Source organism: Oncorhynchus clarkii, chromosome 17, assembly GCF_045791955.1.
Source record: "Oncorhynchus clarkii lewisi isolate Uvic-CL-2024 chromosome 17, UVic_Ocla_1.0, whole genome shotgun sequence".
Classification (NCBI taxonomy): Eukaryota; Metazoa; Chordata; class Actinopteri; order Salmoniformes; family Salmonidae; genus Oncorhynchus; species Oncorhynchus clarkii.
The window spans coordinates 75,984,219-76,008,302 of NC_092163.1; the positions used below are offsets into that span (position 1 = coordinate 75,984,219).

Sequence of the window (24,084 nt, forward strand, 5' to 3'; positions counted from 1 at the left end):
TCTCTCTCTCTCTCTCCTCTCTCTCTCCTTTCTCTCTCTCTCTCCTCTCTCTCTCGTTTACTGTGACTTCCACAGCAGCAGCTACAGTAGAACAGAGCTTTACCTCTTTGTCTCTCAGACACCAGATCCTTCCTACGTCCTGCAAAACCATCTCTGCATGGGAGCTGCACAACTCTAAACACAGTAAGCTGTGTGTGTGTGTGTGTGTGTGTGTGTGTTTGTATTTTCTACACACACACGTCAAAGATAAAACTCCTATTCCGTGGACTGCCTTAGTTTATAATTCCGTGGACTGCCTTAGCTTATAATTCCGTGGACTGCCTTAGTTTATAATTCCGTGGACTGCCTTAGTTTATAATTGTGTTGACTGCCTTAGTTTATAATTCCGTGGACTGCCTTAGTTTATAATTCCGTGGACTGCCTTAGTTTATAATTGTGTTGACTGCCTTAGTTTATAATTCCGTAGACTGCCTTAGTTTATAATTCCGTGGACTGCCTTAGTTTATAATTCCGTGGACTGCCTTAGTTTATAATTGTGTTGACTGCCTTAGTTTATAATTCCGTGGACTGCCTTAGTTTATAATTCCGTGGACTGCCTTAGTTTATAATTCCGTGGACTGCCTTAGTTTATAATTCCGTGGACTGCCTTAGTTTATAATTCCGTGGACTGCCTTAGTTTATAATTCCGTGGACTGCCTTAGCTTATAATTCCGTGGACTGCCTTAGCTTATAATTCCGTGGACTGCCTTAGTTTATAATTCCGTGGACTGCCTTAGTTTATCATTCCGTGGACTGCCTTAGTTTATAATTCCGTGGACTGCCTTAGTTTATAATTCCGTGGACTGCCTTAGTTTATAATTCCGTGGACTGCCTTAGTTTATAATTCCGTGGACTGCCTTAGTTTATCATTCCGTGGACTGCCTTAGTTTATCATTCCGTGGACTGCCTTAGTTTATCATTCCGTGGACTGCCTTAGTTTATAATTCCGTGGACTGCCTTAGTTTATAATTCCGTGGACTGCCTTAGTTTATAATTGCGTTGACTGCCTTAGTTTATAATTCCGTGGACTGCCTTAGTTTATAATTCCGTGGACTGCCTTAGTTTATCATTCCGTGGACTGCCTTAGCTTATAATTCCGTGGACTGCCTTAGTTTATAATTCCGTGGACTGCCTTAGCTTATAATTGCCTTGAGTCTGTCTCTGTTCTTCTCCTCTCTTCTGTAATGTTGGTACGACTTAGCTCTCACTTTCTGTGCTCCGTAACATCTTGATCGATCACAAGCTACGGATAGTTTTTTTAGAAAGTACGGTTTGAAAGTCTTTGTAATTATTCTTCTGCAGACGTTAAGCTTTGAAGCTCTGTTCGCCTGCATTGGTTTTTAGATGTTGCTAGGCTGTCGTTTTTGAAAGTTGTGATTTAAAAATATATATATACATATTAAATTGTAACACTAAGAGACTGCATGAAATCACTGACTATGTACTGTAGGCCAATGGATTGTTCTAGTATATTACTAGTGCATGAAGGCTATGCTGTGTGTGTGTGTGTGTGTGTGTGTGTGTGTTGCCACTGACTGACTCACTCACTCTTTGGCGAAGCCAGTGGTGAGGTAATGAGGAATTCCCTGCTACTGCGTCGTGCTGTGGGTGGAGGAGGGGGAGGGAGAGGGAGGGAGGGAGGTGGGGGTGGAGCGTTAACAGGAAGAGTACGTCACTTTGGAACCTGCCATTGAGAGGAGGGGCACTGAGGGAGGGAGGGATGGAGGGAGGGAGGAAGAGAGACTGGGGCACTGAGGGGACCGAGGGAGGGAGGAAGGAAGAGAGACTGGGGCACTGGGGACGGAGGGAGGGAGGAAGGAAGAGAGACTGGGGCACTGGGGACGGAGGGAGGGAGGAAGGAAGAGAGACTGGGGCACTGGGGACGGAGGGAGGGAGGAAGGAAGAGAGACTGGGATAGAGGAGGAGCACTGAAGGGACAGAGGAAGGGAGGAAGAGAGACTGGGATAGAGGAGGGGCACTGAGGAGACAGAGGAAGGTAGGAAGAGAGACTGGGATAGAGGAGGGGGACGGAGGGAGGAAGAGAGACGTATAGAGGAGGGGCACTGAGGGGAAGGAGGGAGGAAGAGAGACTGGGATAGAGGAGGGGCACTGAGGGGAAGGAGGGAGGAAGAGAGACTGGGATAGAGGAGGGGCACTGAGGGAAAGGAGGGAGGAAGAGAGACTGGGAGGAAGAGGGAAGAAGGGAGAGCCAGGCGAATGAGCGGGAGGGAGAGCCAGGTGAAGGAGCGGGAGGGAGAGCCTGGTGGAGGAGCGAGAGGGAGAGCCAGGTGAAGGAGAGGGAGGGAGAGCCAGGTGGAGGAGCGGGAGGGAGAGCCAGGTGAAGGAGCGGGAGGGAGAGCCAGGTGAAGGAGCGGGAGGGAGAGCCAGGTGAAGGAGCGGGAGGGAGAGCCAGGTGAAGGAGCGGGAGGGAGAGCCAGGTGAAGGAGCGGGAGGGAGAGCCAGGTGAAGGAGCGGGAGGGAGAGCCAGGTGAAGGAGCGGGAGGGAGAGCCAGGTGAAGGAGAGGGAGGGAGAGCCAGGTGAAGGAGAGGGAGGGAGAGCCAGGTGAAGGAGAGGGAGGGAGAGCCAGGTGAAGGAGCGGGAGGGAGAGCCTGGTGGAGGAGCAGGAGGGAGAGCCTGGTAGGAGGAGCGGGAGGGAGAGCCAGGTGGAGGAGCGGGAGGGAGGGAGAGCCTGGTGGAGGAGCGGGAGGGAGAGCCTGGTGGAGGAGCGGGAGGGAGAGCCAGGTGAAGGAGCGGGAGGGAGACCCTGGTGGAGGAGCGGGAGGGAGAGCCTGGTGGAGGAGCAGGAGGGAGAGCCTGGTGGAGGAGCAGGAGGGAGAGCCTGATGGAGCGGGAGGGAGAGCCAGGTGAAGGAGCGGGAGGGAGAGCCAGGTGAAGGAGCGGGAGGGAGAGCCAGGTGAAGGAGCGGGAGGGAGAGCCTGGTGGAGCGGGAGGGAGAGCCAGGTGAAGGAGCGGGAGGGAGAGCCAGGTGAAGGAGCGGGAGGGAGAGCCAGGTGATGGAGCGGGAGGGAGAGCCAGGTGAAGGAGAGGGAGGGAGGGATTAGGGGCAAGGGCTGCCCGTTTGTGGCTTAGTTGGACAGAGAGGCAGAGCCAGGAGAGAGAGGCAGAGCCAGGACAGAGAGGCAGATGGAGACAGGGAAAGAGAAAAGAGGAGAGCTGGGTAAAGGGGGATACTTATTCGGTTGCACAACTGAATGCATTCAACCGAAATGTCTTCCGTATTTACCCAACCCCTCTGAATCACAGAGATGCTAGGGGCTACCTTATCGACATACCTCATTGGCGCCTGGGGAGCAGTTGTTGTTGGGGTTTAACTGTCTTGCTGCAGATTCTTCCACTTTGCCAGCTCTGGGATTCAAACCTTTCGGTTACTGGCCCATGCTCTTAACCGCTAGGCTAGCTGCTGCCCAGAAGAAGGGAGAGCCAGGAGAAAAGGAAGGAGGTAGAGCTATGAGAGAGAGAGGGAGGTAGGTAAGTAGGTAGAGAGGGAGGGAGAGCTATGAGAGAGGGAGACAGAAACAGGGATAGAGAAAAGAGGAGGAAGGGGGAGAGAGAGAGATTAGGGGCGAGGGCAGCCTGTGGGTGGCTTAGTTGGTTTGTGTATCGGGGGAGGAGGAGGGGGAGAAGAGGGAGAGGAGAGTACACGTAGATGGACAGAGTTTGAGGCAATAAGAGGCAATATGTAGCCCGGTATCCATGGAGATGTGTACTGTAGTTTGGCAGCAAATAGATGTTCCGACACCATGGTGATGAGGAAGAGAGGGGGTGCAGGTGACAGAGAGAGGGAGGGATGAGGGAGAGAGGGGGTGCAGGTGACAGAGGGAGGGAGGGATGAGGGAGAGAGGGGGTGCAGGTGACAGAGGGAGGGAGGGATGAGGAGAGAGGGGGGGTGCAGGTGACGGAGGAAGAGGGAGGGGGAGGGGGTGCAGGTGACGGAGGGAGGGGGTGCAAGTGACGGAGGGAGGGATGAGGGAGAGAGGGGGTGCAGGTGACAGAGGGAGGGAGGGAGAGAGGGGGTGCAGGTGACGGAGGGAGGGATGAGGGAGAGAGGGGGTGCAGGTGACAGAGGGAGGGAGGGAGAGAGGGGGTGCAGGTGACGGAGGGAGGGATGAGGGAGAGAGGGGGTGCAGATGACAGAGGGAGGGAGGGATGAGGGAGAGAGGGGGTGCAGGTGAAAGAGGGAGGGAGGGAGGGAGGGAGAGAGGGGGTGCAGGTGACAGAGGGAGGGAGAAACGAAACGACCAAGTTCTCAGGATAGTGATTCAGGTTTTTATGCTGTACACATGACATTGCGTTACAACGTTATATTCTGTTTTGTGCTACTCGAGTGGTTTACCCTATCCAGCTGTTCCATTCTCCGTGTATCCTGCTGCTAGAATGGACGGAGGGAGAGGTATCGCTCGAGTCGTAACGAGACGGAGAGGTATCGCTCGAGTCGTAACGAGACGGAGAGGTATCGCTCGAGTCGTAACGAGACGGAGAGGTATCGCTCGAGTCGTAACGAGACGGAGAGGTATCGCTCGAGTCGTAACGAGACGGAGAGGTATCGCTCGAGTCGTAACGAGACGGAGAGGTATCGCTCGAGTCGTAGCGAGACGGAGAGGTATCGCTCGAGTCGTTGCGAGACGGAGAGGTATCGCTCGAGTCGTAGCGAGACGGAGAGGTATCGCTCGAGTCGTAGCGAGACGGAGAGGTATCGCTCGAGTCGTAACGAGACGGAGAGGTATCGCTCGAGTCGTAACGAGACGGAGAGGTATCGCTCGAGTCGTAACGAGACGGAGAGGTATCGCTCGAGTCGTAACGAGACGGAGAGGTATCGCTCGAGTCGTAACGAGACGGAGAGGTATCGCTCGAGTCGTAACGAGACGGAGAGGTATCGCTCGAGTCGTAACGAGACGGAGAGGTATCGCTCGAGTCGTAACGAGACGGAGAGGTATCGCTCGAGTCGTAACGAGACGGAGAGGTATCGCTCGAGTCGTAACGAGACGGAGAGGTATCGCTCGAGTCGTAACGAGACGGAGAGGTATCGCTCGAGTCGTAGCGAGACGGAGAGGTATCGCTCGAGTCGTAGCGAGACGGAGCTTTTTAGGGCCTTCCTCTGACTGGCCTTCCTTCAGTGATGACTGGTATAGAGGTGACACCGCCTGGATGGCAGAAAGCTTGGCCCCAGTGATGTACTGGGCCGTACACACTAATCAAATCAAATCAAATTTATTTGTCACATACACATGGTTAGCAGATGTTAATGCGAGTGTAGCGAAATGCTTGTGCTTCTAGTTCCGACAATGCAGTAATAACCAATGAGTAATCTAACCTGAACAATTCCAAAACTACTACCTTATACACAAAAGTGTAAAGGGATAAAGAATATGTACATAAAGATATGAATGAGTGATGGTACAGAACGGCATAGGCAAGATGCAGTAGATGGTATTGAGTGCAGTATATACATATGAGATGAGTAATGTAGGGTATGTAAACAAAGTGGCATAGTTTAAAGTGGCTAGTGATACATGTATTACATAAAGATGCAGTATATGATATAGAGTACAGTATATACATATGAGATGAGTAATGTAGGCTATGTTAATGTAGGCTATGTAAACATTATATTAAGTAGCATTGTTTAAAGTGGCTGGTGATATATTTTACATCAATTTCCATCAATTCCCATTATTAAAGTGGCTGGAGTTCAGTCAGTGTGTTGGCAGCAGCCATTCAATGTTTGTGTTGGCTGTTTAACAGTCTGATGGCCTTGAGATAGAACTACCCTCTGTAGCGCCTTATGGATGCTGAGCAGGTGCCATACCAGGCGGTGATGCAGCCAGTCAAGATGCTCTCAATGGTGCAGCTGTAGAACTTTGTAAGGATCTGAGGACCCATGCCAAATCTTTTCATTCTCCTGGGGGGAAGAGGCGTTGTCGTGCCCTCTTCACAACTGTGTTGGTGTGTGTGGACCATGATAGATCCTTAGTGATGTGGACACCGAGGAACATGAAGCTCTCAACCTGCTCCACTACAGCTCCGTCTCTAGTGAGTCTGTCAGATGAGAGCTGGTGTGTTAATGTTGCACTGCTCCTTCTCTGTGTGTGACTGTGACCTAAGGGCTGTCTGTGGGTGTGCTGTGTGTCTGCCTGCTCGTGGGTGTGCTGAGGGATTTGAAGGGTCTGTATTTGTCAGGTGGGAAGGCTGCTGGTCTTTCTGTTTGTTGCTCTGTTGTTTTTGAGCTGGCTGCCCTGCTCTCTCCACTGTCTCCTGGCTCCTCTGTCTCTCTCCAATGTCTCCTGGCTGGTAGCCCTGCTCTCTATCCACTGTCTCCTGGCTGGTAGCCCTGCTCTCTATCCACTGTCTCCTGGCTGGTTGCCCTGCTCTCTCTCTCCACTGTCTCCTGGCTGGTTGCCCTGCTCTCTCTCTCCACTGTCTCCTGGCTGGTTGCCCTGCTCTCTCTCTCCACTGTCTCCTGGCTGGTTTCCCTGCTCTCTCTCTCCACTGTCTCCTGGCTGGTTTCCCTGCTCTCTCTCTCCACTGTCTCCTGGCTGGTTGCCCTCCTCTCTCCACTGTCTCCTGGCTGGTTTCCCTGCTCTCTCTCTCCACTGTCTCCTGGCTGGTTTCCCTGCTCTCTCTCTCCACTGTCTCCTGGCTGGTTTCCCTGCTCTCTCTCTCCACTGTCTCCTGGCTGGTTGCCCTCCTCTCTCCACTGTCTCCTGGCTGGTTGCCCTGCTCTCTCTCTCCACTGTCTCCTGGCTGGTTGCCCTGCTCTCTCTCTCCACTGTCTCCTGGCTGGTTGCCCTGATCTCTCTCTCTCCACTGTCTCCTGGTTGGTTGCCCTGCTCTCTTTCCACTGTCTCCTGGCTGGTTGCCCTGCTCTCTCTCTCTCCACTGTCTCCTGGATGGTAGCCCTGCTCTCTCACCACTGTCTCCTGGCTGGTTGCCCTGCTCTCTCTCTCCACTGTCTCCTGGCTGGTTGCCCTGCTCTCTCTCTCCACTGTCTCCTGGCTGGTTGCTCTGCTCTCTCTCTCCACTGTCTCCTGGCTGGTTGCCCTCCTCTCTCCACTGTCTCCTGGCTGGTTGCCCTCCTCTCTCCACTGTCTCTAGGCTGGTTGCCCTGCTCTCTCTCCACTGTCTCCTGGCTGGTTGCCCTGCTCTCTCTCTCCACTCTCTCCTGGCTGGTTGCCCTGCTCTCTCCACTGTCTCCTGGCTGGTTGCGCTGCTCTCTCTCTCCACTGTCTCCTGGCTGGTAGCCCTGCTCTCTCTCTCCACTGTCTCCTGGCTGGTTGCCCTGCTCTCTCTCTCCACTGTCTCCTGGCTGGTTGCCCTGCTCTCTCTCTCCACTGTCTCCTGGCTGGCTACCCTGCTCTCTCTCCACTGTCTCCTGGCTGGTTGCCCTGCTCTCTCTCCACTGTCTCCTGGCTGGCTGTAGGTTGGTGGGTACTAGACAGGGGTTTGTTTTCAAATTATTTGTGTATCTGTGTAATCTGAGGGAAATGCGTGTCTCTAATATGGTCATGCGTTTGGCAGGAAGTTAAGAAGTGCAGCTCAGTTTCCACCTCATTTTGTGGGCAGTGTGCACATAGCCTGTCTTCTCTCTCTCGCTCTCTATCATCAATCATACAGTATAACCTCAATCATACAGTATAACCTCGTGTCCATCCGACAGCTTGACTGATGACACTGATCTATTGTAGACTTCAGGGCAGACGGTTTTCAGCCTAAAACACCACACAGTATAGTTGACTTTGGAACAGCTAGAGGTAGCTGGGAGGGAGGGAGGGCTGGCGGTAGCTGGGTGCTGGGAGGGAGGGTTGAGGTAGCTAGGTGCTGGGAGGGAGGAATGGAGGTAGCTGGGTGCTGTGAGGGAGGGATGGAGGGATGGAGGTAGCTGGGTGCTGGGAGGGATGGACGTAGCTGGGATGGAGGTAGCTGGGATGGAGGGAGCGATGGAGGTAGCTGGGTGCTGGGAGGGATGGAGGGAGCTGGGTGCTGGGAGGGAGGGAGGGAGGGATGGAGGTAGCTGGGTGCTGGGAGGGAGGGAGGTAGCTGGGAGGGAGGGAGGGAGGGAGGGGTGGAAGTAGCTGGGATGGATGGAGGGAGGGAGGGAGGTAGCTGGATGGTAGGGAGGGAGGGATGGAGTTAGCTGGGTGCTGGGAGGGATGGAGGGAGCTGGGGGCTGGGGGGAGGAATGGAGGTAGCTAGATGCTGGGAGGGAGGAATGGAGGTAGCTGGGAGGGAGGGTGGGGTGGAGGTAGCTGTGAGGGAGGGAGGGATGGAGGTAGCTGGGTGCTGGGAGGGATGGAGGTAGCTGGGTGCTGGGAGGGAAGGAGGGATGAGGTTGCTAGGTGCTGGGAGGGAGGGAGGGATGAGGTAGCTAGGTGCTGGGAGGGAGGAATGGAGGTAGTTGGGTGCTGTGAGGGAGGGATGGAGGTAGCTGGGAGGGAGGGAGGGATGGAGGTAGCTGGGATGGAGGTAGCTGGGTGGTAGGGAGGGATGGAGGTAGCTGGGTGCTGGTAGGGATGGAGGTAGCTGGGTGGTAGGGAGGGATGAGGGATGGAGGTAGCTGGGTGGTAGGGAGGGATGGAAGTAGCTGGGTGTTAGGGATGGAGGGATGGAGGTAGCTGGGTGGTAGGGAGGGATGGAGGTAGCTGGGTGGTAGGGAGGGATGGAGGTAGCTGGGTGGTAGGGAGGGAGGTAGCTGGGTGCTGGGAGGGATGGAGGTAGCTGGGTGGTAGGGAGGGATGGAGGTAGCTGGGAGGGAGGGAGGGACTGGGCATTGCTCACATGATAGGTGGTTCAGATTGGATGGATGGCTCAATTTGTTGCAGTAATGGAGCACAGTGTTTCCTGTCTACAACTGTTGGTTTGCTACCTGCCTGGACCACCTGCACTGAGGCCAATATTAACTACCTTCGTGATTTTGATTTATTGGGTAAAAATTGGGTGCACCGAGTACAACCCAGGGGATAACACACTAAAGTGTTCCCTGGTGGAATACAGACCAGACACAGGGAAGCAACATTAGTCCCCACAGTACAAGACAGCGTCATTACAATGAACAAGTGAAAAAGGAGAGACCTGTCCTAGAGATCCTAATCTCATCAGTTGTCCTCCTGGACTCTGAAAACATCAATACATCTATATCGTTATCAGGAATACTTTAACAGCGAAGATGACCTCGTGGCCAGACCTCTGCCTGTAGCCGGTCTGATGTAGCAGAGGCATAAATGCTCATCAGTGACGGTAAGTGCCATGTATTTTAACTGGTGATATTTGGGGAAATATTTCTGTAACATTTGGTGAATGATTTCTTGAGATGTGACTCAGTCGCTGGTCTGAGTCGCTGGCTTCTAGCTGATCATATGTGAGTGTAGAGCCCCAGGAAGTGTGTTCCACCTCCCTGTCTGTCCACGTTCACTAGTTAGCTCCTCAGGCCTCTCTGTCTCCGTGTGCGTCTGCTCCTCAATCTGCTTAGTTCAGGGGTCACCTGAAACCGATCTGCTGAGACTATTCCCGACACGACACAACACAGAACAGAGTAGTGTGTGAAGGAGTCATCCATCTGTACTCTTCACTAGAATGTTTATGAATTGGATCACTTTCCGTGTGTGCTGGTGTTTTGTAACCCAGATAATGTTGTGTGTGTGTGTGTGAGAGAGAGATTGTGAGTTGAGCTCCTTAAATCTGCAGAGCTAGGTAATTGGTGAAGGAAAAAGGGTGATACTGAGAGTTGTGTGTGTTTGGGTTCTACATGAAGGGGGGCGCTACAGTGAGAGGTGTGTGTGTGTGTGTGTGTGTTTGGGTTCTACATGAAGGGGGGCGCCACAGTGAGAGAGGTGTGTGTTTGGGTTCTACATGAAGGGGGGGCGCTACAGTGAGAGAGGTGTGTGTGTGTGTGTGTGTTTTTGGGTTCTACATGAAGAGTGGCGCAACAGTGAGAGAGGTGTGTGTGTGTGTGTTTTTGGGTTCTACATGAAGGGGGGTGCTACTGTAAGAGAGAGAGGTGTGTGTGTGTGTTTGGTTCGCCAGGCAGGAAGGGGGGGTGCTACAGAGAGATGGGGGTGTTGAGGGAGCTTTCTGGTTTTCTCTTGGTGACAGAGCCTGTTGCCATGGAGCTGGGCCTCCCATTGGTGGAGGACTCGGCCAATCGCATGGCAGCACCGTCTGTTTCATCATTGATTAAAAAAAAATGTCTCTCTCCTGCTCCCTCTGCCGTGTCGCTCTCTCCCCCTTCCCAAACTAGAAGAAGGGCAGAAATGACGTAAGGTCTATAATGGGAACGGGACCAATTTCCTGTGTTTCTTTTGCCTTTTTTTTTTTCCTTTTTTCTTTGAGAGGTAGCCTCCAATCCATCCAGCATACTTCTGAAGGAGACTAACCACGTTACACTTGATTTCCTTTGTCATAGAGTCGTCCCAGGTGACAACATTTGCATCACATGGAGCCCAAAACCCACTGCAGGGCAGGTAATTGTGTTGAATGTAAAGACTTGTGGACATGAGTGAATGCGGCATGCTTCGAGTCCCTCCTCTGTGGGTAGCAGATAAACAGTCATCTGTAATACTAGTGTCGTGATAACAGACAGTGTTAGGAGGACTTGTCCTGACTCCTGACACTCTATTCATAATGAACGTTCATTGACAAGTGTGGCTGGAAATAGTTGCGGTAGTCATCTTTAAAAAAAAATGATTCAAATTTGAATGAATGAATGGAGAGAAGTGAGTTTATTTTTGCTCTCTTTGATGACCCGCTGCTGTGAAGGATGACTTGGAGAAAGATTCCCCTGTCCCTGTCTTTCTCTCTCTTTCTCCATACCGGTATCTTTCTTTCTCTCTCCTCCCGCCCACATTCCAGCACTCATCAATAATGGATTGAAAGGATCCCCTCTCTCCCTCTCTGTGTCTTTCTTTCTCTCCTCTGTCTTTATAATGAACAGGGGCGGGGTGATTATGGTCAGCAGCTCTGCTATCTCTGTCCGTCTCTCTGTGTCTCTCTTTCTCCCCCTCCCTTTTTCAATCTTGACCCTCTACACACACTCTCTCTTTTCTCTTCTCTGTCATAGAGGATACCCCTGCTCTGCCCCTCCTCTTTTCTGTCCTCACCCACTCCCTATTCCTCTCTCTCTTCCTCTTTTAATGTGTCCTCTTAATGCTCTGCCTGCTGACGTCATCCTCCCCCTCTCTGCTCAGCTCTGACTCATTCATCTTTCTTTCAATTTTTCTCTCTCTCTTCCTCTTTATCTCTCTCTCTCTCTCACACACACAGCTCTCCCTCTATCTGTTCCTCTCGCTCTCTGCCTCTCTATCCCTCTCTCTCTCTCTGCCTCTCTCTCTCTCTCTATCCCTCTCGCTCTCTGCCTCTCTCTGCCTCTAACCCTCTCTCCGTCCCTCTCTGCCTCTCTCTCTTCTCACAGCTCTCCCTCTATCTGTTCTCTCGCTCTCTGCCTCTCTATCCCCCTCTCTCTATCCCGCTCTCTCTGCCTCTAACCCTCTCTCCGTCCCTCTCTGCCTCTCTCTGTTCCTCACAGCTCTCTCTATTCCTCTCTCTCTCTCTCTCTCTCTCTCTCTCTCTCTCTCTCTCTCTCTCTGTGTCTCTCTCTGTGTCTCTCTCTGTCTCTCTCTCTCTCTCTCTCTCTCTCTCTCTCTCTCTCTCTCTCTACTGTGCTACATTACAATTTACCTTCATCTTTCATTCAGTTTCTGCAGTACACACACATCTCTCCTCTCCATTATAAAATCCAACCTGCTAAATGGCCATGTGATTACAGCTGCAGTGTATAAATGATAACTAGCAGCTACATTGGTTCCCTATAGCTTACAGAATCCTATATTATAGCATAAACCCCCACACGCTAGTCAGCTGTTTTCTCTCCTGACATCTGGTACTAACTATTGCTTAGATCCTGACCTGCTACGACCAACAGCAAAAAATTATAAATTAAATGGAAGGACAGGGAGTCAATACCTGCGCTAAATAACCCTCAGTGAATCAGCAGGCGCTGTCTGTCTGTCTGTCTTTCAAACTTGGGTTCATTTGAATTATTACAAATCATTTGAGAATTTTCTTTAGCCTTGCCTGGAGTGCCAGGTCAAAAGTAGGTGTGGTTTGCACTTCGGGGACGTGTCTATTGGTTCCATTGCTAAAGGCAAGCTCAATCAAGAAAAGCTGTAAGTTATTTGCAATGGTTTTAAAAAAAAATACTATTTGCCTCTTCAGAGCTGAGTGCAGTTGGGTGGTTATGTTTGTGGGTGGTTGTGTGTGTGTGTGTGTGTGTGTGTGTGTGGGTGGGTGTGTGGGTGCCCTGGTCATTGATGTGGTGCTGCTGCCTCAGTGATGACACCCCTTGCTGTGCCTGGGTCTTCCCCTGCTTCGGGAATCTCTGCCTGCCATACAGCCTCCTCTCCTCTCTGCATCTCTCTCTCACACACACACACACACACACACGCACACACACACACACACACACACACACACACACACACACACACACACACACGCACACACACACACACACACACACACAGCTTCCTGATGCCTTTCGAGGAAATTGTGTTAAACTGCTGAGAACCGTGTTACTCAACACTGCGTCCTGTTTGTCTGTCTTGCTCTGGCGTGTTAGTCTGTCTTGCTCTGGCGTGTTAGTCTGTCTTGCTCTGGCGTGTTAGTCTGTCTTGCTCTGGCCTGTTTGTCTGTCTTGCTCTGGCGTGTTAGTCTGTCTTGCTCTGGCGTGTTAGTCTGTCTTGCTCTGTCTGCGTGTTTGTCTGTCTTGCTCTGGCGTGTTAGTCTGTCTTGCTCTGGCCTGTTTGTCTGTCTTGCTCTGGCGTGTTAGTCTGTCTTGCTCTGGCCTGTTTGTCTGTCTTGCTCTGGCGTGTTAGTCTGTCTTGCTCTGGCCTGTTAGTCTGTCTTGCTCTGGCGTGTTTGTCTGTCTTGCTCTGGCGTGTTAGTCTGTCTTGCTCTGGCCTGTTAGTCTGTCTTGCTCTGGCGTGTTAGTCTGTCTTGCTCTGGCGTGTTAGTCTGTCTTGCTCTGGCGTGTTAGTCTGTCTTGCTCTGGCGTGTTAGTCTGTCTTGCTCTGGCGTGTTTGTCTGTCTTGCTCTGGCGTGTTAGTCTGTCTTGCTCTGGCGTGTTAGTCTGTCTTGCTCTGGCTGTTGGCGTGTTAGTCTGTGTGTTAGTCTGTCTTGCTCTGGCGTGTTAGTCTGTCTTGCTCTGGCGTGTTTGTCTGTCTTGCTCTGGCGTGTTAGTCTGTGGCTCTGCTGTGTTAGTCTGGCGTGTTAGTCCTGTTTGTCTGTCTTGCTCTGGCGTGTTAGTCTGTCTTGCTCTGGCCTGTTAGTCTGTCTTGCTCTGGCGTGTTAGTCTGTCTTGCTCTGGCGTGTTAGTCTGTCTTGCGCCACTTGTCCTGAAGGTGCAGTATGCCGTCATGTTTTCATCAGCTCCGTGTTGTTAACGAGTGAGCGGGAGACAGAAACACGCCGTCTCTACTCTGTCAGTAAGCCGTTGCAAAGTTTCTGAACAAAAAACAAAGTCCTATTTCAACCCAGGTCTGCAAGTGTTCATTAATGCACTGACTGAATTCCTACTTCCACAGCCAGCCCGGTAGCTCTGTCCTCCCACGCTTTGAGCCGTGAGTCAGACCCCGTCAGAGAATCACTGTGCTGTGACGTCATTCCACCTTTCTCTTATCCCCAGCGGTCCTGGCTGGAGGAGCTCTCATCAACATGCTGCTGCACTGAGACGCACGGACGGATATATTGACGGAAGGACGGACATATAGACCCACTCACCTGGCGTCTCTTCCCCGTCTCGGCTGTTTTCTCCCCACCCCCCTATATGGAGCGCGCTATGGAATACCCTCGCCCAGCGGAGCGGCACAGTCTTTCTCTGTAGAGCCCTCTCCTGGGGACACACTCCGTAAGGAATCGGCACAGAACAGCTGATCTCCTCGTCAGGTACAGTTCACTGTATTCATGAACTACATGGTCGGTATTTCTCGACTCCTACCGTGTTTAGGGTTCTTTATTTTTCTTCAGCCCAGGTCATAACCTCAACCTGTACAGCCTCTGAACCTTCTTTTTAACAGTCTCTTGAGTCCTCCTACCCTCCCTTGAGAAGATGTCCGTGAGCCTGGCTGAGGAGGACATTCAGACGGAGGGTGAGAGTGGGAGTAGTAGACCGCTCAATGATGACTCGAGGAGGAAGCACTCCCCATCCCCTGAACCTTTCCAGGGACAGGAGGGCACTGGGGGCACCGGGGAGGGCATGGAGGCAGAGGAGAGCGTCACACAGGACTCACAGGTAACTGACCTCAACGGGAATGTGGTTGCTTCCCAATCATCTCTCTTTTCTCCCAAATTGTGGAATTCTTCACTTCCCTTAATGGAAGTGATGCTTTTACATTTGTGATGAGTCGTAAACGAGTACACACTTCAGGAGAAAGGAGAGATGATTCGGCAGAGATGATGGCCTCCTCGGCACTGCAGGGTTGTAATTTCCAGAAAAGTTTTTGAAGGAATCGTTCTACTACACTAGAGAATAAAATGTCTGTGAATTCTGTGTCTGTCTAGATTTGAACATATTCAGACATTTTATATTGTAATGACAAAGCATATATTATATTATATTATATATATATATTTTTTTACAGACATACTCAAAATAAAACAACGGGATGTCTTTTTCAGTTCTGTTTGAACCTGCGCTCCCATCATGCATTGCATGGTTGCATACGGCCACGATTCACACGCGCTGAAAACCTGCGACTGGAGTGTAGTGTGGATGGGTTGGCAGAGTTGGATGTGGTTATGGTTGAGAAAAAATAGCCCCTTTTTTAGCGAATGACTGTCATTGCTCACCACTGTAGTGTCAGTGGTGTAGTGCTTTTTGAGTTCTGTTATTACAAAATAATCACGGTTTTCGATTTTGTTTTCAATTCATTTTTTTAAGCATTAAAATGATTTTAGAGCTTCCCTCAGCCATCACTTGCCTTCAATCTGACACTGACAGTGGATTGAAGAGTACAGTACATAAAGACTACTTTCAAGACTACTTTTACTAACTATCAATCGGGTACAGCTACCTCATAAACTGTCTCTATCACTCTCGTCGTCATGTTGTCATTCCTCTCTCATGAGGCCTCATATGGTGTGTATCCACCTCTGTCCGTGGCCGGAAAGAATGGGCGTAATGGATTATGGTAAATTGTAGTTAATTACCACATTTATGCGCTAAACTAGCTTGAATATTTACCTAATGTGAACTACAACTTCCAATCAGCCTAGCGTCCCACATAGTTCTTGACTTATGCCGCGTTCACGTCCTAGTCGGAACTAGGAAACTTGAGCATTTCCGACTTGCTAAATGGTTGTAAGTTATACACGTGCCGTGTTCAACCAGTTAGCAAGTCAGACATTTAAGAGTTCCGACTAGCTTTGAGTTGCTAGATTTCTGTTTCTGCTTGATCGATGCAGGCAGCCGACGAGTAGTGCTAGCTTGTGCTAGCAAGCGGTATAGCCAGCCGTTGAAGATGGCTAGCCTGTTTGAAGGTTTTTAGCTAGTTTGTTGAAGCCATGAAAGCTGTCAAACTAATTACACACAGTCAGTTGTACAACTGAATGCTTTCAACTGAAATGTGTCTTCTGCATTTAACCCAATTATCTACATCTTAACAGCTTGTAGTAGACGTGTCAGGCGGGTTGAACGAGTGTAGCTAGCTAAGCTAGCTGGCCACTCTAGCTGCTGGCTACTGTAGCTGCTACATTCATCTTGATTTCTAATGACATGACTGTTACTTAGGTGTAAAATCGGTTTGTTAAAGATTTAGACGCTGAAAGGAAGGTTAGATAGCTACCATCGAGCTACAGTCTAGGCTGACAACAGCTGGACAGTGGCCCTGCCCAGAGGGTTTTGAGTTAAAATGATACAACTTTTGTCAGCAGGATATGATAATTGGGTAAAGGTTAGGAAAAAGGTTTATGGTTAGCTCAAATGCAAAAATAAATGAACTTTTGACGTAAATTTGACAAACTGTATCCTTTCTAGCCATGACCTGCCCAGAGAGAGATTTCAAGTTTTAATGTCACATGCACAAGTACAGCGAATTGCCTTTCTTGCAAACTCAAAACAACAACAATTAAATAATCAATAACAATGTATTACTAGAAGAAAAAAAAATAAGAATATGAAATACACATTAAAGTAAGTAAGCATACTATATACAGGAAATATTCATGTCAGATCCAATATCATATTAACATGTGACACAGGTAGATATGTGTAGGGGAGGTAGATATTTGTAGGGGAGGTAGATATTTGTAGGGGAGATAGATATGTATATGGGAGATAGATATGTATAGGGGAGGTAGATATGTATATGGGAGGTAGATATGTGTAGGGGAGGTAGATACAGTGGGGCAAAAAATGTATTTAATCAGCCACCAATTGTGCAAGTTCTCCCACTTAAAAAGATGAGAGAGGCCTGTAATTTTCATCATAGGTACACTTCAACTATTACAGACAAAATGAGACAAAAAATCCAGAAAATCACATTGTAGGATTTTTAATGAATTTATTTGCAAATTATGGTGGAAAATAAGTATTACCTTGCAGGTAACCATGCATGACAGAGGAAGAACAATGATTCCAAGTACCAGCCTCCTTTTGAAGCTTCCAGTCTGTTATTCGAACTCAATCAGCATGACAGAGTGATCTCCAGCCTTGTCTTCGTCAACACTCACACCTGTGTTAACGAGAGAATCACTGACATGATGTCAGCTGGTCCTTTTGTGGCAGGGCTGAAATGCAGTGGAAATGTTTTTAGGACGGATTCAGTTCATTTGCATGGCAAAGAGGGACTTTGCAATTAATTGCAATTCATCTGATCACTCTTCATAACATTCTGGAGTATATGCAAATTGCCATCATAGAAACTGAGGCAGCAGACTTTGTGAAAAATGTATATTTGTGTCATTCTCTCAACTTTTGGCCATGACTGAATGTGAAAATGTTGAAGTAAAAGGTTAATAAAGATACAAGGTGAACTCGGTCTGTTGTAGCTATTTATCCATTGTATTACTTTGGGATAGAAGCTTTTCAGGAGCCTGTTGAGGTCAGACTTGAAGCACCGTTAGCTCTTGCCGTGCGGCAGCAGAGAAAATAGTCTATGGCTCGGGTGGTTGGAGTCTTTGACCATTCTCCGGGCCGTCTTTTTAAAGAGAGGAGCCTGATAAAGAGAGGTCCTGGATGACGAGCTCCCAGTGATTAATTAATTTATTTTTCCTTTATTTAACTAGGCAAGTCAGTTAAGAACAAATTCATATTTACAATGACGGCCTAGTGGGTGAACTGCCTTGTTCAGGGGGCAGAACGACAGATTTGTACCCTGTCAGCTCGGGGGTTTGAACTTGCAACCTTCCGGTTACTAGTCCAAAGCTCTAACCACTAGGCTACCCTGCTGCCCCCCTGCCGTTATGTACTGGGCTGTCCGCACCGCCCTCTGTAGCGCCACGCGATCGAAGGCGGTGCTGTTGGCATACCAAGCAGTGAGGCAGCCAGTCAATATGCTCTCAGAGGTACAGCTGTAAAACCTTTTCAGGATTTGAGGGCCCATGCCAAACTTTTTCAACCTCCTGACGGGGGAAGAGGCACTGTTGTGCCTTCACGACTGTGCATTGCATTGTGGGTTTATCGTCAACTTCAGCTTCAACAAATATCTACCAGAAACAGTATAGAAAGTTAAATAATCTGTTAGCACAGCAACCACAGTAATCTCCCTATAATTAAACAACGAAATCAAAACATTTGTTCACTAAAATATGGTTTTAACATATTTCTTTAACATTGTAAATGGTTTTGAGTACAGCTAGGCGTTCCGAGTCTTACCAGAGGTTCTTCCCTTGCAGAGGCGTACTCAGAACCACGGACACGGCAGGAAAAGAGCCAGGGTAAGGACGGCGTTATCCTGTCTGTTGTGTTGATGTTGTTGTCTACGTTTCCACATCATGATCCTAATCCTGGGATTAAAGTCCACCCGTTAGATAAAGGGTCCTACTTAGCATTACTGGACCCAGAGTTGGCTAATCCTAGTGAGCAGGTTAGATAGACCAGGAAAAGTTGCAGAGGTGAGGCCTGCTTAGCCATGAGCTCACACACAGCCTATTACGTAGGGTATTTATGGAAGTCAGCTTTCGTGTGTGTGTGTGTGTGTGTGTGTGTGTGCACAATCACAATTTACATGCTAGTCCCCTCCCACTGAGTGGGTTAGTCCCCTCCCACTGAGTGGGTTAGTCCCCTCCCACCCGAGTGGCTTAGTCCCCTCCCACCCGAGTGGCTTAGTCCCATCCCACCCGAGTGGCTTAGTCCCATCCCACCCGAGTGGCTTAGTCCCCTCCCACCCGAGTGGCTTAGTCCCCTCCCACCCGAGTGGCTTAGTCCCCTCCCACCGAGTGGGTTAGTCCCCTCCCACCGAGTGGGTTAGTCCCCTCCCCCGAGTGGGTTATTCCCCTCACACCCGAGTGGGTTATTCCCCTCCCACCCGAGTGGGTTATTCCCCTCCCACCCGAGTGGCTTAGTCCCCTCCCACCCGAGTGGTTTATTCCCCTCCAACCCTGTGAAATCCCAACGTTTTGATTATGAAGTCTACACAAGTTGAATTTGTTTTTATGTTTACTTATCTCAAACCAATTAAGCCTTTCCAGCATCACCTCATGTTTTGTAAAATGGTGCTGGTGTGTGACCAGATATCTCTTAGGACCAGGTTAATGTAGCCTGTGCCTGGGTTTAAATACTTGTGGTTTTTACTTAGCTGCTTGCTTCGATGTGGTATGTTTGTTTCTTTGTGTTTCAGTCTAATGCCAAGCTAAAATGCAGATTTATTTATTTTTAAACATTTTTTTGTCAAATATTGATAGTGTGCAATGAATTTGATCTATTATTGATGAACCGAAGAGATATAAATTACTCCACTGTGGTGTGTGTCTCACTAACCTGTGTGTGTAGTCTGCTGCTTCACTGTGGTGTGTGTCTCACTAACCTGTGTGTGTAGTCTGCTGCTTCACTGTGGTGTGTGTGTCTCACTGTGTGTGTAGTCTGCTGCTTCACTGTGGTGTGTGTGTGTCTCTGGGTGTGTTTCAGTCCAATGCCAAGCTGAAGCTGGTGAGGAGCCTGGCGGTGTGTGAGGAGTCATCAGGTCCGTTCTGTACTGACGGACCTCCAGACATTATCCAACTCCACATCAGCTGTCCCTCGGACAAGGAGGAGGAGAAGTCTTCTAAGGATGACTATGAGAACGAGGATGAGGAGGAGAAGAACAGGACTCCACGCAAGATGCTGTCACGAGGTAAGATGTCTCTGGGGGAATTGCTGAAGAGGATTCATTCGAGTAGCAAAGAGGGGCAGACCAGCTGATGGGAGACGGATAGATGTCTGTATCATTGTGTGTGTGTGTGTGTGTGTGTCTCTGTGTGTGTGTGTGTGTGTGTGTGTGTCTCTGTGTGTGTGTGTCTGTGTGTGTGTCTCTGTGTGTGTGTGTGTGTGTGTGTCTCTGTGTGTGTGTGTGTGTCTCTGTGTCTGTGTGTGTGTCTCTCTGTGTGTGTGTGTGTGTGTGTGTGTGTGTGTGTGTGTGTGTGTGTGTGTGTGTGTGTGTGTGTGTCTGTGTGTGTGTGTCTCTGTGTGTGTGTGTCTCTGTGTGTGTGTGTGTCTCTGTGTGTGTGTGTGTGTGTCTGTGTGTGTCTGTGTATGGTCTGTGTCTGTCTGTGTCTGTGTCTGGTCTGTGTCCGCGTCCGCGTCCTTGTGCGCGTGTGTTACAAGATTGTGTGTATGGTGTCATTTTTGGAGCCATGTCAAGCATCCTGTCTTCTGTGTCTCCCTTCCGCCAGACTCCAGCCAGGAGTACACAGACTCCACCGGCATCGACGTGCACGACTTCCTGGTCAACACACTGAAAAACAACCCCAGGTAAAAAACACACACACACACACAAAACCCCAGTTACGGAAGGGGAGACCTCCTATCACAGCACTCGACGGATGGAAATGGATTGAGAAACTCTAAGGGCAGAATCTTAACTGTAGATCAGCTTGGGGATTCATGTTTTTTTTTTGCACACATTTCTCATTGAGCTACATCAATGCATGATAGACATGGTAGTCCATGTTAAGCAGATATATTTCAAGTTAGCATTGGTCTCTAAGCTAATTGAACCAGCTAGCCTAACCCTGTGGTGGTCTGGACTGTGTTTATTAGGTGCTCATCCTGTCTCTGAGGACGAATTGGGAAAGGAGTCACTGTGGGGTGAATGGAATGAGCAGATGGCACTCAGATTGTCCTGCCACAGTCTCACTCCCTCCCTCTGTCTCCTCTCCTCTCTCTCCCTCTCCTCTCTATTGCTCTCCTCTCTCTCACCTCTCCCCTTTCTCCCCTCTCTCCCCTCTCTCCCGCCTCTCTCTCTCTCTTTACTCTCTCTCTCCCCTCTCCCCCTCTCTCTCTCTTCCCTCCCCTCTCCCCCTCTCTCTCTCTTCCCTCCCCTCTCCCCCTCTCTCTCTCTCTTCCCTCTCTCTCTCCCCTCTCCCCCCTCTCTCTCTCTCTTCCCTCTCTCTCTCCCCTCTCCCCCCTCTCTCTCTCTCTCTTTCCCTCTCTCTCTCCCCTCTCCCCCCTCTCTCTCTTCCCTCTCTCTCTCCCCTCTCCCCCCCTCTCTCTCTCTCTCTCTCCTCTCCCCCTCCTCCTCCCTCCCCTCTCTCTCCTCTCTCCCCTTTCTCGCCCCCCTCTCTCTCTCCTCTCTCCTCTCTCTTTCTCCCCTCTCTTTCCCCTCTCTCCCCTCTTTCTCTCTCCCCGCTCTCTCCTCTCTCTCTCTCCCCTCTATCTCTCTCCCCCCTCCTCTCTCTCTCTCTCCCCTCTCCTCTCTCCCCTCTCTCCCCTTTTTCTCTCTCCCCTCTTTCTCTCTCCCCTCTTTCTCTCTCCCCTCTCTCCAACAGAGATCGAATGATGCTGATGAAACTAGAACAAGATATCCTGGAGTTCATTAATGACGACAAGTGAGTGAGAAATTGCACCCTATTCCCTATATAGGCTCTGGTCTAAAGTAGTGCCCTATGTAGGGAATAGGGTGCCACGTGGGACGTATCCACATTCCATACTGCTACTTTACTCCGGTATATGTATAATGGGATATACATAGGGATTGTACTCTAGTTGGTATATCAGTATGGTATATTTGGCTGCCTGGGACTCTGGGATGGTGTCATCACCCTCATCTGAAGTTTATTTGGTTGTATTTCAAAAGTAAATCCGTCCCGTCTCTAACAGTTTGACTAACAATTTCATTTAGTTTTAGAAAAGGGTAACAGTCCACATCTAAGAGAGAGACACTGTACTACCACTCAAGTATCATCACTAGATGGTTCATCTCCACGTTTATCCCTCCAGTAACCAGTACACGTTGTTTATCCCTCCAGTAACCAGTACACGTTGTTTCTCCCTCCAGTAACCAGTACACGTTGTTTATCCCTCCAGTAACCAGTACACGTTGTTTATCCCTCCAGTAACCAGTACACGTTGTTTATCCCTCCAGTAACCAGTACACGTTGTTTATCCCTCCAGTAACCAGTACACGTTGTTTATCCCTCCAGTAACCAGTACACGTTGTTTATCCCTCCAGTAACCAGTACACGTTGTCCAGTAACCAGTACATCCCTCCAGTAACCAGTACACGTTGTTTACGTTGTTTACCCTCCAGTAACCAGTACACGTTGTTTATCCCTCCAGTAACCAGTACACATCGTTTAATCTCCACGTTCTCCCCTCCAGTAACCAGTACACGTTGTTTATCCCTCCAGTAACCAGTACACGTTGTTTATCCCTCCAGTAACCAGTACACGTTGTTTATCCCTCCAGTAACCAGTACACGTTGTTCTCCCCTCCAGTAACCAGTACACGTTGTTTATCCCTCCAGTAACCAGGACACATTGTTTAATCTCCACGTTCTCCCCTCCAGTAACCAGTACTCGTTGTTTATCCCTCCAGTAACCAGGACACATTGTTTAATCTCCACGTTCTCCCCTCCAGTAACCATTACACGTTGTTTCTCCCTCCAGTAACCAGTACACGTTGTTTCTCCCTCCAGTAACCAGTACACGTTGTTTATCCCTCCAGTAACCAGTACACGTTGTTTATCCCTCCAGTAACCAGTACACGTTGTTTATACACGTTGTTTCTCCCTCCAGTAACCAGTACACGTTGTTTCTCCCTCCAGTAACCAGTACACGTTGTTTATCCCTCCAATAACCAGTACACGTTGTTTATCCCTCCAGTAACCAGTACACGTTGTTTATCCCTCCAGTAACCAGTACACGTTGTTTATCCCTCCAGTAACCAGTACACGTTGTTTATCCCTCCAGTAACCAGTACACGTTGTTTATCCCTCCAGTAACCAGTACACGTTGTTTATCCCTCCAGTAACCAGTACACGTTGTTTATCTCTCCAGTAACCAGTACACGTTGTTTATCCCTCCAGTAACCAGTACACGTTGTTTAATCTCCATGTTTATCCCTCCAGTAACCAGTACACGTTGTAACCAGTTCTCCCCTCCAGTAACCAGTACACGTTGTTTATCCCTCCAGTAACCAGTACACGTTGTTTATCTCTCCAGTAACCAGTAACCAGTACACGTTGTTTATCCCTCCAGTAACCAGTACACGTTGTTTAATCTCCATGTTTATCCCTCCAGTAACCAGTACACGTTGTTCTCCCCTCCAGTAACCAGTACACGTTGTTTATCCCTCCAGTAACCAGTACACGTTGTTTCTCCCTCCAGTAACCAGTACACGTTGTTTATCCCTCCAGCAACCAGTACACGTTGTTTCTCCCTCCAGTAACCAGTACACGTTGTTTCTCCCTCCAGTAACCAGTACACATTGTTTCTCCCTCCAGTAACCAGTACACATTGTTTCTCCCTCCAGTAACCAGTACACGTTGTTCTCCCCTCCAGTAACCAGTACATGTTGTTCTCCCCTCCAGTAACCAGTACACGTTGTTCTCCCCTCCAGTAACCAGTACACGTTGTTCTCCCCTCCAGTAACCAGTACACGTTGTTCTCCCCTCCAGTAACCAGTACACGTTGTTCTCCCCTCCAGTAACCAGTACACGTCCCTCCAGTAACCAGTACACGTTGTTCTCCCCTCCAGTAACCAGTACACGTTGTTCTCCCCTCCAGTAACCAGTACACGTTGTTCTCCCCTCCAGTAACCAGTACAAGAAGTTTCCCCAGATGACGTCGTACCACCGCATGCTGCTGCACCGTGTAGCGGCCTACTTTGGCATGGACCACAACGTAGACCAGACTGGCAAGGCCGTCATCATCAACAAGACTGGCAACACACGCATGTGAGTGGAAGACAGATAGAACTGAGGAGACCATGTGTAGAACTTAGGAGGCCATGTGTAGAACTTTGGAGGCCATGTGTAGAACTTTGGAGGCCATGTGTAGAACTTTGGAGGCCATGTGTAGAACTTTGGAGGCCATGTGTAGAACTTAGGAGGCCATGTGTAGAACTGAGGAGGCCATGTGTAGAACTGAGGAGGCCATGTGTAGAACTGAGGAGGCCATGTGTAGAACTGAGGAGGCCATGTGTAGAACTGAGGAGGCCATGTGTAGAACTGAGGAGGCCATGTGTAGAACTGAGGAGGCCATGTGTAGAACTGAGGAGGCCATGTGTAGAACTTAGGAGGCCATGGTATGCAGGTACCATGGTAATATCACGGTACCAAAACGTCATGATACTTCTTATACCAACATTTTAGAGTACCGTAATACCGTTTCATATGATACTACCAAATGTTTCAGCCCTGTCGATCTAAGGAATCCTCGGTCTCTGGTTTTATAAAATGTTTATAAATTCAGTCTTTTGTATGTTCAGGTCCAATCATATCCACTTCACTTTCATGTGCATATCACGTGTGGCAGCTGTGATCAGCCATCCTCTTCCTCTACCAGCCCTCACTCACCTGCATCTCTCAGCATCCTCTACCAGCCCTCACTCACCTGCATCT

The 24,084-nt window shown here is 49.6% G+C and overlaps 1 protein-coding gene across 5 annotated transcripts in view; it reads left to right on the forward strand.

Annotated features, from left to right (window-relative positions):
- Positions 1-14,156: 14,156 nt before the first annotated feature.
- Positions 14,157-24,084, forward strand: part of LOC139371426 (R3H domain-containing protein 2-like) — a 48,405-nt gene continuing 38,477 nt past the window's right edge. For all 5 annotated transcript variants that reach the window (XM_071111830.1, XM_071111831.1, XM_071111833.1 and 2 more), the window contains exons 1-6: positions 14,157-14,339; positions 17,942-17,983; positions 19,173-19,377; positions 19,916-19,994; positions 21,011-21,070; positions 23,278-23,418. In XM_071111830.1, the coding sequence (XP_070967931.1) occupies positions 14,157-14,339; positions 17,942-17,983; positions 19,173-19,377; positions 19,916-19,994; positions 21,011-21,070; positions 23,278-23,418 (710 nt within the window). The remainder of the gene's footprint in view (positions 14,340-17,941; positions 17,984-19,172; positions 19,378-19,915; positions 19,995-21,010; positions 21,071-23,277; positions 23,419-24,084) is intronic.